Genomic DNA, 13,908 nt, shown 5'->3' with positions numbered 1-13,908 from the left:
CAAGTACTATTCCTTGAAATCGAATGTCCATTGTCCTTTTTTTTTGTATGTTAGCAGCAACACGAAGCAGACTTTTGTCCCACATCAGTTCAAGATGCTCCTCGTTGAATTCCCCAGTCATGTCATTACTCACATTGCCCTCAGAGAACGAAATATGACTTCATTTCCACTGAACTCTGTCTACTAAGCTAACCAATCAGGATTGTGTTATTTCTCGTTCCAGTGCAGCTCAAGACAAAAGGCCCAGTCTAATTCAAACAGTGTGCCGTGGCTTTAGCTCGACGCCCGACTGAGGCACAGCTCGCAATTTGTCATGTAAATCACGGAGTGGCTTACCCCGTTTGATTTATCATTTAAATATTACTGCCGATGTATATTTAAAGACAGCAGTTTTGAGTTGGTCTTCCAAGTGGGAAGCAAGTTTCATGAAACCAACTGAGCTCCCCCTGAACTGTGCTCAATCAAAAAATCCCTGATGAAAAATCAAAGACAATTTAGATCGTGACGCATTTTATTTCCTCCCCCTTTTTAATGACTTTCGTTTGTCTTTTTGAGCACACGAAAGGCTGAGTAGATTTTAATATATTTCACTTCATTAGTCATGTCTTTACTGTGGTTCATTTACTTGTTAATCATCATCATCATCGTGCTCCTTTTTATCTTATTATTTTCTTTCTTCCTTTTGTTTCCTTCTGAATCCAAGCCACCATAAGTTGTCTTTGTTGTGGATTGGCTCCGGTAAGGCCTCTCTCCAATCAGGATACTTTCGTCTTCTTGGAGACATTTGTCATTGGTTTGCTTGTCGTCGTGTTTGTCCGTAGAACCTGCCCGGAGTCCGTGCATATCCCTACATTTACCATTAACCTGCCTTGTGGAATGGATTACGTGTTCATGTGTGATTTGTGAGCCCCCTCTGACCCATAAACCCGACGCGCTATTGAAATATTATAATGGCGCGACGTGAAATGAGGGGGAAACAGAGAGTAGATGCGGGAAGGAAAAGGTAGAACGGAGAGACAGTGGGGGGGGGGGGGGGGGGGTGAGAGATGAGTGTACCCTTTATCGAAGAGGGTCGTCAAACGAGCTTTATTGGAGGTTCTGTCTCGCCTGAGCGGTGCCACAGAGGGCAACATCGAATCAATCACCGGCGGTCTCGCTCACTTACTCTCCTCCTCTTTCCCTCTTCCTTCCTGCTAACTCTTCTAATATCTCAAACTCTCCTCTCCTCTTGCCCCCCCCCCCCTCACCCCTCCCTCCCTTTGTCTCCCATTCCTCGCATGAGAGGTGATCGCTGTCCAGTCAGCCAATCAAATTAACAGCCATCATCGCGGCCTCGACAGACCAGAAAACGGTGACCTTTAGTGGGAAATGTCATTTATAATGGCTGTAATGTCCCTCTACTTACTGCCCAGTGGAGCCCACTCGCACACACACTCGCACACACACGCATGCACACGCTCAGACAGGGACTTACGATGCATACACATGCCCCGACACGACCACATTCCTCTGACATTTGGCCCTAATGACTCACTCCTGCATATTAGGCTTTATAAGAAATGGAGGTTCACAGCCTTGAAAACTTGGATTAAAGTCCGTTCCATTAAAGTGTTACAGTCGCAGTTGCACTAACAGACTCCAGCACCCACTTCTGCCTGTGAAAGCCTCTTGACCCTCCGAACAGCGGAGCTAGGAAGGGGTCCCGCGCGGTTGGCCCTTCTCTTGGCTGACGTCAGCTGGCTTCTGACCGCCGCCTCCCTCTCTGGAGATGGTATCAAATGCACTTTCTCTCTCTGTTCTCTCTCGCCCTTTTTTCGTAAGAGTAGGATTCTTTTAGGGCAAAGCCTCCCGCTGTTTTTCTCCATCCTACTCCCACGGTGTTGGGACTCCGAATGAACCCTCGCTAACCCACTTTCTCCCGCCTCATGATCCCACGTGCATTAAACTTGGCGGAACAGCTTTTCTGATCCAGTAAAAATAAAAAAGAGAGCCTCTCATGCTCTCATGTTACGAATTGCAATATATACTTAACGTATTATCTGACGTAGCAAATGTCAAGATTATAGCACATTGAATGACATTTGTAACTGATAGGGACGGCATTTCTCCGTCTAAAGTCGTGTCTCCTCTTCTTCCAGGTCCTGGGTGATCGGGGCCATAGCCCTGCTGTGTCTGCTGGGCCTGACCTGGGCCTTCGGCCTGATGTACATCAACGAGAGCACCGTCATCATGGCCTACCTCTTCACCATCTTCAACTCCCTGCAGGGCATGTTCATCTTCATCTTTCACTGCATACTGCAGAAGAAGGTGAGCGAGACGAAGCTGCGCAGACACACTTTATAGCATCGAAAAACACCCACCGAGCTGTCACAGGTTTGATCGGACGCTCGGTATCCCCCAACCGGCTGCTTAGTTCTCTCTCGTTTTCACACCGACTACCTCTCTTTCTCTCTCTCTTTAACGGTCTGTCTGGCCTCTTGGTAGCAGGTAACAAACAGTGTTTCTGTCTTCCCCCCAACAGAAAATTCAATAATAATTACAGAGCCAAGGGAACGGGATAATATTCTGAGAAAAAGACTCCGAATTTCCACGATTAAAGTGGCAAATTTGCGAGAAAAATCCCCCCAAAAAATTGCAGGATTATAAAAATCACTGCTTGTGTTGTGAAGCACAGATTTTGGTCAAATATTTTCTTAGAGTTTTCTGGAAAGAGAGGGAATACCCTGCGTAGCCTGCTGCTCCTGTGACCTGACCTGGACGGATGGAAAGTCACGTTGCCGCGGTGGGATCTGTGGTTCGACGAGGTGGATTCAACTTTGCAAAAGGAAGTGACAGAGATTTTGCGCTCCGAGTTTGTTTTCCTCATAAATTTACGACTTCATAATCTCGCAAATTTGTGAGTTTTTCCTCGTACATTTGGCACTTGCCATCTCAGAGAATATCCAGAGTATAATTCATGATTTTAGTTTTGAGAAATTCAGAGTTTTCGGCCGTTGCATATAGCTTGTTCAAATCTTCCACACAGACGGAGAAAAACACGTGTCTGCATTCACACTCCTCCTTTCTGTTTTAACCCCACTCACATTGACGCACAGCTCCCCCCTCGAGATCCCCCCTCTCATTTTCGAAAAAGATGATCTCCTTTATATATGTTCAGTGTTTGGTTGCCCTCAAGGAGTTGAAGAGAGCCTACACATCCTGAGATATTTTTGGGAGTCTCCCACACACTGTCAGTGCCGGGGAGCACGGAAGAGGAGTAGGACATGGAAAGAAAATTCATCAGATGCTTAATGCTCTCGTCTGGCTGCAGCCCCGCAGAGAGTTTTTATTCTTAAGTGTACAACCAGTAAACAAGTGCACTTTGTGTGTGTGTGTGTGTGTGTGTGTGTGCAGTGCACTTAAGTGTGTGTTAGGCCATGGAATCAGGTGTCCTGAGAGATGTCCTCAGAACAGTGCTGAGGTTTTCTTTGGCCGCCATCCAACACCATTTTCTCCCAAGACGCATGGAGCAGCTCACTACACAGCTGTTCAAACAGAGTGCGCGGCAAACACACGGCCGCCCGCCCCGCCAGTCCAACGAGCTTGTTAAAAAGCAATCACGGCCCTGTTTGTTCGAAACTTGATTGGGATCTAAATGCAGATGTTCAGTGTGTACGCGCCGCATCGGGTGTCTCCCTCAAGGGGGGGGGGGGGCGCGTCCATTTCAGATGGATTTGTGGCAGTAATAACATTTGGGGTTGATGTTGATGTGTGTCTGTAGGGGGGGGGTTATGAAGTTAATCTGTTAATGTCCACATTTTCTTTTATGGAGTAAATGTTTGCGCAAGGAATTTGAGTGCAAGAAGTTAAAGGGGGTCGCCATATCAAGTTAAAGCCGTTCCAGACTTTTCTGGTGCGTCATCTTAGAAATATGCGAGTTTAAAGTGGAACATAAGTCAATTCCTGTGCTTTTTAAATATACGCATATATCAATGTGTGTTGTGTGTCAGTCCGTAACTCTCTCCACCTCTCACCTTCCGCTGCTTAGGTGCGCAAAGAGTACGGCAAATGCCTGCGCACCCACTGCTGCAGCGGCAAGAGCGTGGAGACGTCCATCTCCTCCTCCAGCAAGACCACCACGTCGCGGACGCCGGGCCGCTACTCCACGGGCTCACAGGTGAGCTTACCTGCCTGCACACCTGGACGCTACAGCACAGCAGACTCTCAGGTGAGGCCGGAGAGCGCCATGGGGGGGGGGGGGGGACAAAAACAGTTTAAAGGAACAGTGTGTAATATTTAGTGGCATCTAGTGGTGAGGTTGTAGTAAGCAACAACATGAGCCTCAGCCCCCCCCCCCGTCCCCCCGTCCCCGTCCAAATATTTTATCGCAGGTACAGTAACAAGGGTGGCTGCTGTCCACTCGAGTATCCTTCACGTCACCTGGTCCACCTCGCCACAGCGGCCTCTCTACTCGCGCTACGTGTGTGTGTGTGTGTGTGTGTGTAGTTGGAGGAGATCAGCCCGACAAAGAGAGCAGAGCAGGTGTGTGCTGCAGCGTGATAATAAATGACGCCTAAGCATTTAAAAAGTACTAATAAAAAGCCCCAGTAACGTCGGGGCTTATCAATACCCCCGGTCTTTAATAATTTAGCCCTGGGGGTTCGTTTAGTACCGGGTTCAGAACGCATCCCTAACCTTCAGATAACGTAAAACGCAGAAGGCCAACATGGCGGTGCAAGATGGCGGACTCCGTGGAATGACGACCCGCTCCCTGTGTAGATATACTGTAAATGCCTTTTTCTAAGCTAACTGAAACACTACCGATTCTTAGTTGCAGGTGATTATACACTGATACAACATAGTTGTGGATATTATATTCCATTTCTGCCAATTAATTAAGTGTTACACACTGTTCCTTTAAAAAATGTGGAAAGTGAGATCGCCCAAACACTGACTTAGACCTTCACATATTGATGCTGACAGATGGAGTATAAGTCGCATTGACGGGTGATTATTCCGCCCCCTCCACCTGTTTCTCTCTTGCTGGCCGTCTCTTTGCTTTCTCCCTCACTGCCTCTCCCGCACTAACCTGCCCTCCTTTTGCACATCACACCTTCATATATTACATTTCTTACCATGTTTCGTCGCCGCGTCCTCCCTCTCCTGACTTTCCCTCCCGCTTCTTCCTTTGTTTTTACCTCCTTCTCCCTCTCATCATTGCTACTCCTCTCTGTCATTGTCCACTCCTTCCCTTTTTCCCCCTCTCGCTTCCTTTCTCCCGCCTATAGAGTCGCATCAGGCGGATGTGGAACGACACCGTGAGGAAACAGGAGTCCTCCTTCATCACCGGAGACATCAACAGCTCCGCCACGCTCAACAGAGGTAACCGCGGGATACCGCAGCATTCGCATCCTCATCACTGTCACCATATCTACTTTATTTAATAGTGGGGGATGCTCCTGCAGCACTGTCATTTAGTAAAGTGATAGAAGCGCTAAGCTCCTGATAATGGTACTGTGTTCTTGTAGAGAGGAAGATTAGCAGAACAGACTCAGTGCTTTATGTTTTTTGTGCTGCAGGCATCAAAGGTTGACTTTTTCCGGAGTTAGGGGTCATCTTTTGAAGCATTTGTCCGTGATAATTCGTTAAAGTATGTGTGAGAGTCTCGAGCCTTACATCAGTCTAGTCCCTTTTATTATTATACTTTTAGGTTTTTAGAAATCATGCTTTATCATTAGCCAAACATGTCGCTTCAGGTTGCCGATTCTCAAATGCACTGTTTTCACCACAGTACCAGAAATGTCCATCTCATCATCGGAAGGCTGCTGTTAGTCGCAGAGCTTTTTAAGTGTGCATTAGGCTCAGCTCGCTGTATTTCTACTGTATTCTGAGCTGCCCCTCAAGAGAATGTCGCTGTAAGAATGGATTCCATCAGCATAGCTGTCTGGGGGCGAGGGTAACGAGGACATAGACACCTAGACATTTTTGACACAAGCACACACTGCCATTTGTTAGTCTCCAAGTCGAGGTGTGGCCCTCGCTTCCTTCGGGCCACTAATAAGCTGTTAGCATGACAGATTGATGCCCGAGCAGACACGGTGTGTGTCAGCGCCTGAATTATCACACACTTAGCGAGGCAGGGCTTAAGACCCCCCCCCCCCCCCCCCCCTCCCTCACACTTTAAAGTATGGTGCAGAGAGCTACTTAGCCAGTAGATTTCGAATGGCTATGTACTGAATAGTAGTGAATAAGGATGGGATGGAATGAATTGGATGTGCTGATAGCAGATTGACTTGTTGAAATTGGGAGAGAGTAAAATGTGTTCGTTTCAACTTTAAAGTTCAGTTTGAAGACATTATTATGTCTAATATATCGTATTACTTTTGTCTCTTTTTTGTTGTGTGGGAGTGCAAATTAGTACCGTATATATAAAGTATATAAGTACATTTATATTTATCTACTCACATATGTATTTGTTTATTAATTTCTTTATTTATCTATTTTTCTATTTATTTATCTATTTATTATTTTACTTTTTATTTATCCATCCATCCATCCATTTTCCTCCGCTTATCCGGGGTCGGGTCGCGGTGGCAACAGGCCAAGCAGGCTGACCCAGACCTCCCTCTCACCGGCAACATGTTCCAGCTCATTCTGGGGGATCCCGAGGCGTTCCCAGGCCAGCTGGGAGATGTAATCCCTCCAGCGTGTTCTGGGTCTTCCCCGGGGTCTCTTCCCAGTTTTTATTTATCTATTAATTTATCTATTTATTATTTTATTCATTAATTTATCTATTTATTTATCTATTTATTTATCTATTTTTTTAATTTAATTTAATTTTTTAACCAGATAATCAAGTCTGACGGCACTTTCTTCAGCCTTTCTAATTTATTCTCTATTTCGTCGGCCAAGCTCGGGGCCGCTGGCCGACTTCTCGTTTCCGAAATAGTCATGAATTCCTACAAATATGAACTAAACTGTGGTATCCTAAAACATTACATTAAGGAGTCAGACAACTTAAATGTTGTGGCATTTTCTTTTTGCTAAACACCTCGACACTCTGCCTCTTAGCAAAAACAAAGAAAATCACCACAGAGACGTTTGGATGCCGTATGACATACATGCACACTTAGTAGTGGCGGTAGAGGTAGCGGGTTGTTTGACGCAACACTGGGATGGATGCTGTCACGGCCATTTGTCTTCTGCTCGTCTGCAGCGTCGTCATGTGTACATGATCTGTCTCCCACCTGGGGAAGGAAATGCACCGAGACCATTTTTCTGTGGCCTCACTGTCCATTAACTATCCTGTAGTCATGCTGCTGCTCTGCTCAAGCGTATTGAACTGCAGCACAGTCTTCTCCAAGCCACGCCACTCTCTCTCTCTCTCTCCCTCTCTCTCTCTCTCCCTCTCTCTCCCTCTCTCTCCCCTCCCTCAGCCTGTATGCGGCGGCTGCGAGAACGACATGCCAAGCTTTTTCTTGGCTTTCACACTCAAAACTGTTTGCTTGTTTGATTTACTTGTCCTCTTCTCTCCCTCCTTCTTCCACACACTCACCTTTCCATCTCACTCTACCTCTTTCTCTCCCCCCCCCCCTCTTGCTTACCTCCACTCTGCAACGTCTACGTGCTCTCTCCTTCAACCTCTCCACTCTGCCCCTTTGTTTGTGTTTTTTTGTTTTTTGTTCTTTTCCTCGAGTGCTTCCCTCTCTCTCTCTCTCTTTCCCTCTCTCTCTCTCTCTCTCTCTCTCTCTCTCTCTCTTCCTCCTCTCTCCACTCCGGCTGTTGCTCTTCCTCCTTCCTCCTCTCCCTTTTCTCTATCTGCCTGTACCAGGAGCCATGGCTAATCATCTTATAACTAATGCTCTCCTTCGTCCCCATGGTACTAACAATCCTTATAACACTCTCCTGGGGGACTCGGCAGTCTATAACAACCCAGCCGTGGGCATGTACAACACCCAAGGTGTGCCTGATGTTCCTACTATAAACATACATCTTTTTTTTTTTGCACTACATTGCTTTTGCATGGTTATGTCATTTTAAACACTGTGCTACTGTGATACACTTTTAGCCGCCTATCTGATATCGCCTTATTGTGGCTCCCGAGTGGAGGCGATCAATCACGCTGCAACAATCTCGCACAAAGGACACCCACCGGGGCGGCTGTCACAGCGCACCAAGGTGGAGACGGGGAAAAAAAAAATTCCGCCGACGATTTATCAAAACAGCATAACGTGCTGATTTATTGTGCGCTATGCACGCAGCATGTTGCCGTTTTATAAGCTACTTGGGAGCCATGATGTGTTTTGTATTATTTTCACTTTCATGCAGCATGTGCTTCGAAATGTCATTTTTTGTGCGTCGGTTGGGACTTGCATTGCTTGGCTTAGTGCACGTCTACTGTATGTTTCAAGTGTATTTTTTTATGTTTTCTCTGTATTAAATAACTAATGAACCACGTAATAACAAGTTACCAACGAGGCCTCGGGAAGCAGACTTTGATATTGATTACCAGACAGGGTTTCTTTGTGAAGACATTTTCCATCAGGCCTTCCAATTACCGTCCAACTGTTGATTCTGTTGCTGCTGAAAGTTGTCTCTCTCCGCGTTTGAACTCACGTCTGTTTGTTTTCTCTCTTCTCCCTCATGCTGCCCATTAGCACCGTACCGAGACACAAGTATGGGCTAGATTTTATACTACTGCTTCAATAGCATCGACCTCCTCCGCATGTGACACGGCTGTCTTATTAGATTTGTCACAGATTTCTTTTCTAGGATATGCAATTTTCTTGAGCATAGTATTCTAAAAGAAAAAGAAGCATTACAATTGAATCTCATTTAATTGAAATATTGTTAATCAAATGTGCAAATTGTTAGAACTGAGATGGAATAGGTTTGCCCTCAAAATTACTGACAATGTAATCACTTTAAATGTCACTCCAGAACATACTTATTTTTGCAGTGAAATTCGAGCTCTTTGTGTGCGTATCGCTGTCGTGCTGGCAGTAATTGAGAAAATAAAAAGTACTTCTGAGGCTTCTCATGAATGAATTACGGACGCTCGGAGCACTTCTCCCTCCAAGAAAATTATCATTGCTACTTTTTAATCCTCACTTCACAGCGCACGCTATGATATCAAACAATAATTAAAATCTACTCTTCTGAGGATTCCAATTAGTTTATTTAAGAAATCCTAATAATTAATCCTAACAAATAACTTTTTTTTTTTTTAAATGATTATTTGTTCCTCAGAGGGTATCCTGAACAACGCGAGAGACTCCAGCGTGATGGATACACTCCCTCTCAATGGCAACCACGCCAACAACTACAGCATGGCCAGCAGCGAGTACTTGAGCGACTGCGTCCAGATTCTGGACCGTAGCGGCGGCTACGGCACCCACAGCAACCACAAGGAGACCACCCTGGAGAAGAAGATCCTGAAGGAGCTGACCTCCAATTACATCCCGTCCTACCTCAACAACCACGAGAGGGCCACCACCGAGCGCAACCACAACCTGATGAACAAGCTGGTGAACAGCAGCATGGCCAACGGAGGTGACTGCTTTGGTTTCAGTTGTTTCAGGTTTAGACGGGGACACCTCTTTGTAAAGTCCACATCTAAGTAGGGTGCCTGAAACACTTTTGTGCCTCAACATTTTCCAAACCGGGAGAAGGAGAGAAACTTTGCTTTGTATGCGTTTTGCTGGCATACAAATACAGTCGTACTATTGATACATACATGGGTTGCAAAACATGTTGTTGAAGCTTTGAACTAAGCAACATGACTGGTCTACTCAGCCAGCGTAGGTGAAAATACCTGTGTGGGTGGTCAGTGGCTTGAAACCTGCATTACCAGATTTGTTTGGGACACTTGGGGGCAGCTGAAACACCCTGTAAACACAATACTAACAAATCATTACCTTTTAACTTTATTGTATTTTTAAATGTATTTTTATTTAACTCTTACTTATCCGGGATAGTCCCACTGAGAATTAAAATCCAAGCATTAAAGTTTCAGGCATAAAAGCACAAATTACAGACTTAAAAACAAAACAGCAAAAAGTTTTTTAAAAAAACGTAAAGAGAGCGGTGAGCTCAGCCAAAACGTTTTTCTGTGGGTTGGTACGAGCAACCCATTTCACATTACACATTGTATCTGCTTTTAGTATAACAATGTTCATTTGAGCCATTTGAGTCTTTTTTAACACTGAGATCTCTACTGTGAAGTGCTGAATTCATCCCCATGTCACCGTACCAGCCATAGCACTACTCCTTGTTGAAACATGCTGTAACTGTTTTTCCTGCCTGGTTCATTTTCAGGGAGCATGGCGGGAGGTAGCAGCAGCAGCAGCAGCAGTGGAGTTAGTGGGTGCGTGGGCAGCGGTAAAGAGGACAACGGGCCAATGGTGCTGGACAACCCCGCAGCCTTTCCCCACGAGGAGAACCTTGGTTTGGAGATCATCAGGGAGGAATCCAACGCCCCGCTCCTGCCGCCGCGGCCCCCTCCGCCCGACAGCCACCCGCCGCCTCCGCCACCGCCGCACAGCTTCTCCCGGCCGCGGCGCATTCCCCAAGAGACCAGCGAGAGCTTCTTCCCCCTGCTGACCAACGAGCACACCGACGAGCACACGCATTCGCCCAACCACAGAGACTCGCTGTACACCAGCATGCCGGTGCTGACGGACCTTCCGGACGGGCAAGTGAACGGCTTAACGGACGGAGAGGAGGACAGCTCCGGCGAGCTGCAGCCCTGTAAGAGCGCCACCGCTCCGGAGCTGGACGACGTCTATTACAAGAGCATGCCAAACCTGGGCTCCAGGAATCATCTCCACGACCTGCAGAGCTACTACCACATGGGCCGCGGTGGCAGCGATGGCTACATGGTGTCCGGCAGCAAGGACGAGTCCGACTCGTCGCCCGAGGAGCCGCCAATAGACCCTTCCCACCTAGTCACCAGTCTATAGAGCCGACCGAGAGACTCCTATCCCTCCCCAGCCCATTCTCACACTTCCAATCTTCCAACGAAAAACATTCTGTGTTGTTGACCGACAGACTGAGCTGGCCCGCACCTGGATCGATATACTGTGTGTGACATTAACTGTGGCTCATGACAATAGGGTTGGGAATTCACCGGTCTGATGAAAGCGGGGACTGAATGTATTGTCACAAATGGTGCCGAGCGAAAGGGCGGTTCTGAGAGACTTTTTAGGGAAGATCAAACAGAAACGGAACTTTAAACCCTGGAAAGGAGCGGAAGGGGGAGGGATTCTGTAATTTCACCCTACCTGTTACTTTGATATGGAATCTTGGATTGACCGTAGCCCTACAAGTTCCCCAATATGGACCTCTAGCAGATCATAGTGTATAGTCTCCACTACCACCACAACGGGGGGGGGGGGGGGGCGTGGCCCCCCAGCCCTGGTTTAAAAAGAAGCTGCCTGTCTGTTCGTCTGTTCGTCTGACACGTGCTGGGATGATGTTTCCACCTCAGAGCAGGGTATTGAACTCCGGTGTCCGTGACATAAACTGGCCTTGAAGAGGCCCCGCCCCACTACCTGCCAATCAAGTGGAGGATGTACGATATATGCCCTCACGACCGATCATCCAAAGAACTATTTTATTGGGCAACCGAACTGTAACCATATCACGCCGATGTTCTGAATTCCCCTTCACTTTCGTATCTGCTAAACTGGAGTTGTGTCTGGGCTGGTGTAACATTCCTGCAAGTTGTAGTGAAAAACAAAGAAGGAAGATCATATTACAACAGACTGAATTGAAAAAAAAAAAAAAAAAAAAAAGAATGGGTTCAGTTTCTTCTCCTTTCTTCTGTAAAAGTTTTCAGTTATCAAAGGATTATAAAGAATTCACAAACTGTTTCTATGTATTGTACAGAATACAGATACAGATACAAATGTTGCGTATGACCAAGTCTTTTATTTTTTTGAACTTCTTTTTAAGTTGCAAACCTTTTGTCCGCGGAGCTGTTCTGAAACGTCACGAGGAGTTCTGGTGACGTGTAGATGGCAGAACGAGCGAGGAACAATTTGTCTTTGTCGTTCCTTTCCGTAAACGCAGAGACAGTTAAGCACTCCTTAATTAATACGCATATACCCCACGCCCACTTCATTCTGGTCCTTTTATAGCCACACCACTGTCACTTACATTTTTGCAAATCAGCTGTTATCATATGCTTTACCACTGTGTAGATGGAAAACTAAAGAGGCAATGAAGTGGCTAAGTTATGAAAGAGGCGGTTGCTATGGAAATGCTGCCATTTAGTCTTTGCTGGAAGTGGGTCTCATCTCATTTGTTCTTGAATAAAGCGTTTCCTTCCTTTAGGCACAAGCCTGGGTGAAGTTTTTTTTTGTTGTTGTTTTACAGAGATAGCAGATATTTGGAGCAACGCAAGAATGGTTTATGAAGCATACCCTCTCTATTGCCAAATGTTCTACCAATTGATATTACCTTGCTGTGCTGGTTGAGCTTGTATAGAAGAAGAATGCTGAGGATAAAGAAATGTCATTCTCTTAAACTAAAAAGGAAGAAAATGTCCGCTATTTGAAAGAATGCCATAAATACACCGTATATATGTGAACTGAAGATGTGAAAACTCTGCACACGGTAGCACTGTCCAATGTGGAAAGCCAATGTTTACTTATTTAGGAGAAGAACAAAAAAAATCATAAGTGTATGAAGTGTAGCTTGCACATGTATCCCACAAGCCCCCCTCCATGTCCCCGAGAGAAATTATTTATTTATCTGTTTATTGGTTTGAAGGCGGCAAAACAGGCTTGGAGGAGAGCACGCTGGCTTTAGGCAGGAGTAAATAAAAGGGCACTGGGTTTGTTTTATGGCTCTTTTTTTTTTAAATTATTATGATCATGATTATAATTACAATATTATTGCTAATTATTTATTCTTTTTGTATGGGTTCCAAGTTGAATGATCTCATAACTAATATTTGTTGTAACAGTGAAAGTTGTTTGCCAACAAATAAATTACTGACATAGCTTTGCGGTTTTCCCGCCTCTTGAGTGTTATCAGTCATTACGTTGAAATCGAATGCAAACATTCAAACATTGAGTTCAACCCAACTGTGTTTTCACTTCAGATAATCATTTCTACTGTCGGCATTTCGGAAGATGAGGCAACGTTGGTGTGTTGACACTTTGAATGTTTTTTACAGAATATTTATCCCAGAATGAAACAGAAATGGAGCAGACTCCTGTTTCTGTATGGGAAGGCAAACGTGTATAGATTAATATTAAGTCTTTTTGGAAGAACTTTGACTGTCTGGCACATATGCCACAGTTCTCCATCGCATTAAAGGGACAGTTCACCAACAAATCAAAAACACATATTGTTCCTTTTAACTGTAGCGCTATTTATCAGTCCAGATTGTTTTGGTGTGAGTCGCCTAGTTCGGGAGATATCGGCCGTAGAGATATCTGTCTTCTCTCAAATGTAATGGCACTATATGGCACTCAGCGTGCGGTGCTCAAAGCGCCAGGGAACTATGGTTGAAAGAAAATAGTTCCTACATGAAACATCCCGGTCTGTGGGTTATCTTGAGTAACTGCGTCATGATTTCTGGAACGAAACATTGCTGTTGAGTTATTGAAATGTATTTTTCCATCTGTTTTGTGCACCACAAGCCGAGTGCCATCTAGTCCCATTTTATTGGAGAGAAGGCAGACGTCTCTAAGGCCGATATCCGCTAAACTAGGCAACTCACACCAAAACAATGTGGACTGATAAATAGCATTACAGGTAAGAAAATGTTCATCTTTGATTTTGCCGTGAACTATCCCCTTAAGACTAACTCTCCAAGCCATTTACATATTGCATATGTATGGCAGTCTGACCCCCAAGGATCCGTTGATGAGTGTAATTACTTTCACACGAACCACCTGTGAAGAGGCTATGCACAAC

General features: G+C 45.5%; 1 protein-coding gene across 1 annotated transcript in view; it reads left to right on the top strand.

The window, feature by feature from the left end:
• adgrl3.1 (adhesion G protein-coupled receptor L3.1) overlaps window positions 1–10,940 on the top strand; it is an 82,588-nt gene extending 71,648 nt beyond the window's left edge. Inside the window, exons 18-24 of the mRNA XM_076090829.1 lie at window positions 2,139–2,307; window positions 4,028–4,156; window positions 5,268–5,361; window positions 7,811–7,939; window positions 8,637–8,654; window positions 9,229–9,516; window positions 10,339–10,940. Coding sequence (XP_075946944.1) covers window positions 2,139–2,307; window positions 4,028–4,156; window positions 5,268–5,361; window positions 7,811–7,939; window positions 8,637–8,654; window positions 9,229–9,516; window positions 10,339–10,940 — 1,429 coding nt within the window. The remainder of the gene's footprint in view (window positions 1–2,138; window positions 2,308–4,027; window positions 4,157–5,267; window positions 5,362–7,810; window positions 7,940–8,636; window positions 8,655–9,228; window positions 9,517–10,338) is intronic.
• The last annotated feature ends 2,968 nt before the right edge of the window (window positions 10,941–13,908 follow it).

The sequence above is a fragment of the Anarhichas minor genome, unplaced genomic scaffold, assembly GCF_050575085.1.
Source record: "Anarhichas minor isolate MPS153535 unplaced genomic scaffold, ASM5057508v1 ptg000012l, whole genome shotgun sequence".
Lineage (NCBI taxonomy): Eukaryota > Metazoa > Chordata > Actinopteri > Perciformes > Anarhichadidae > Anarhichas > Anarhichas minor.
The sequence above is the reverse complement of the archived record's forward strand: the minus strand, read 5'-3'. Positions and strand labels throughout refer to the sequence as shown.